Source organism: Terrapene carolina, unplaced genomic scaffold (genome assembly GCF_002925995.2).
Source record: "Terrapene carolina triunguis isolate 2854851 unplaced genomic scaffold, T_m_triunguis-2.0 Scaffold90, whole genome shotgun sequence".
Classification (NCBI taxonomy): Eukaryota; Metazoa; Chordata; order Testudines; family Emydidae; genus Terrapene; species Terrapene triunguis.
Window position 1 is genome coordinate 3,553,124 of NW_020664441.1, and position 1,268 is coordinate 3,554,391.

General features: G+C 68.0%; 1 protein-coding gene across 1 annotated transcript in view; it reads right to left on the reverse strand.

Annotated features, from left to right (window-relative positions):
• Window positions 1–191, reverse strand: part of RPS6KB2 (ribosomal protein S6 kinase B2) — a 9,720-nt gene extending 9,529 nt beyond the window's left edge. The window contains exon 1 of the mRNA XM_026650541.2: window positions 80–191. Coding sequence (XP_026506326.1) covers window positions 80–151 — 72 coding nt within the window. The 5' untranslated portion in view covers window positions 152–191. The remainder of the gene's footprint in view (window positions 1–79) is intronic.
• Between the last annotated feature and the right edge of the window lie 1,077 nt (window positions 192–1,268).

Here is a 1,268-nt window from a genome sequence, read left to right on the forward strand (position 1 = left end):
GCCCAGGCAGGGGATAGATGGGGGACCTGGGGGCAGGTGGGGGTCCCGGTCCGTAGCTCTGTCCACCCCCCGCTCTCACCGCCCCCAGCTCGGGTTCGTCCCCGTCGCTCCCCTCCTCGGTCTCCAGGTCGATGTCGAACACCCCGGCCATGGCGGCGGTGGCAGCAGCGGCCCCGGGTTCCCCCGGCAGGGCCCCGCCCCCTCCTGCCCAGGGTACGTCACAGCCCCGCGCCCGCCACCGTCCCGGGCCCCAGAGCGCCGTGTGATGACGTCACCAAAGCTTCTGGGAACTGTAGTCCTGGTTCGCTGAGGGACTCGAAAAGGGAAGAGACTCAACCGCGGGGGCCTCTGGGAAACATGACCCCAGGGTCGGAGTATATGTAGCTGTGTGCTTATGCCCACTCCCCTCCCGCCCACGGACCGTGCTCCCCTTCCCCAGACCTGCCCCTCCTCCTTCCCCGTGAGTCTCTTCCCCCAAGGGCCCCTCTTACCTCCCCCCCGCCCGCTGGTTCCCCCACCCACTCCTGCCCCTTCCCTTCCCTGGGCGGGGCTCGCTCCGTGTTCCTGCCCCGGCTGTGATCCCGGCCGCCAGGGGTGGGGGTGTCACACGACTGTCCGGCCCCACAGCGCCCTGCTCCCCACGTGCTGGGGGTCCTGTAACGCGGCTGGATTAACTCTCCCGTGGGCCCCTGGGGGTTTGGAGTGTGGGGGTGGGGGCAGGGGATTGGGGTGTGGGGGGTGCAGCTCTAGCTGGGGGGGGGGTGCGGCCAGGGATGGGACAGGGGTTGGGGTGTGGCAGGAGGTTTGAGGTGGGGGCTAGGGTTACCATATTTCAACAATCAAAAAAAGAGGACACAGGGGGTGAGCCCCGCCCTAGCCCCCTTCCACTCCCTCCCACTTCCTGCCCCCTGACTGCCCCCTCAGAATCCCCAACCCCCCCCTGCTCCTTGTCCCCTGACTGCCCCCTCCTGAGACACCTCCCCATCCTAACTGCCTCCCTAGGACCTTACCCCCTACCTGTCCCCTGACTGCCCTGACCCTTATCCACACCCCCGCCCCCAGACAGACGTCCAGGACTCCCATGCCCATCCAACCACTCCCTGTGCCCTGACTGCCACCCCCCCAGAATCCCCAACCCATCTACCTCCCCTGCTCCCTGTCCCCTGACTGCTCCAACCACTCTCCACACCCCTGTCCCCTGACAGGCCCCTCCAGAACCTCCAACCCATCCAACGCCCCCCCCACTCCCTGTCCCTTGACTGCCCCCT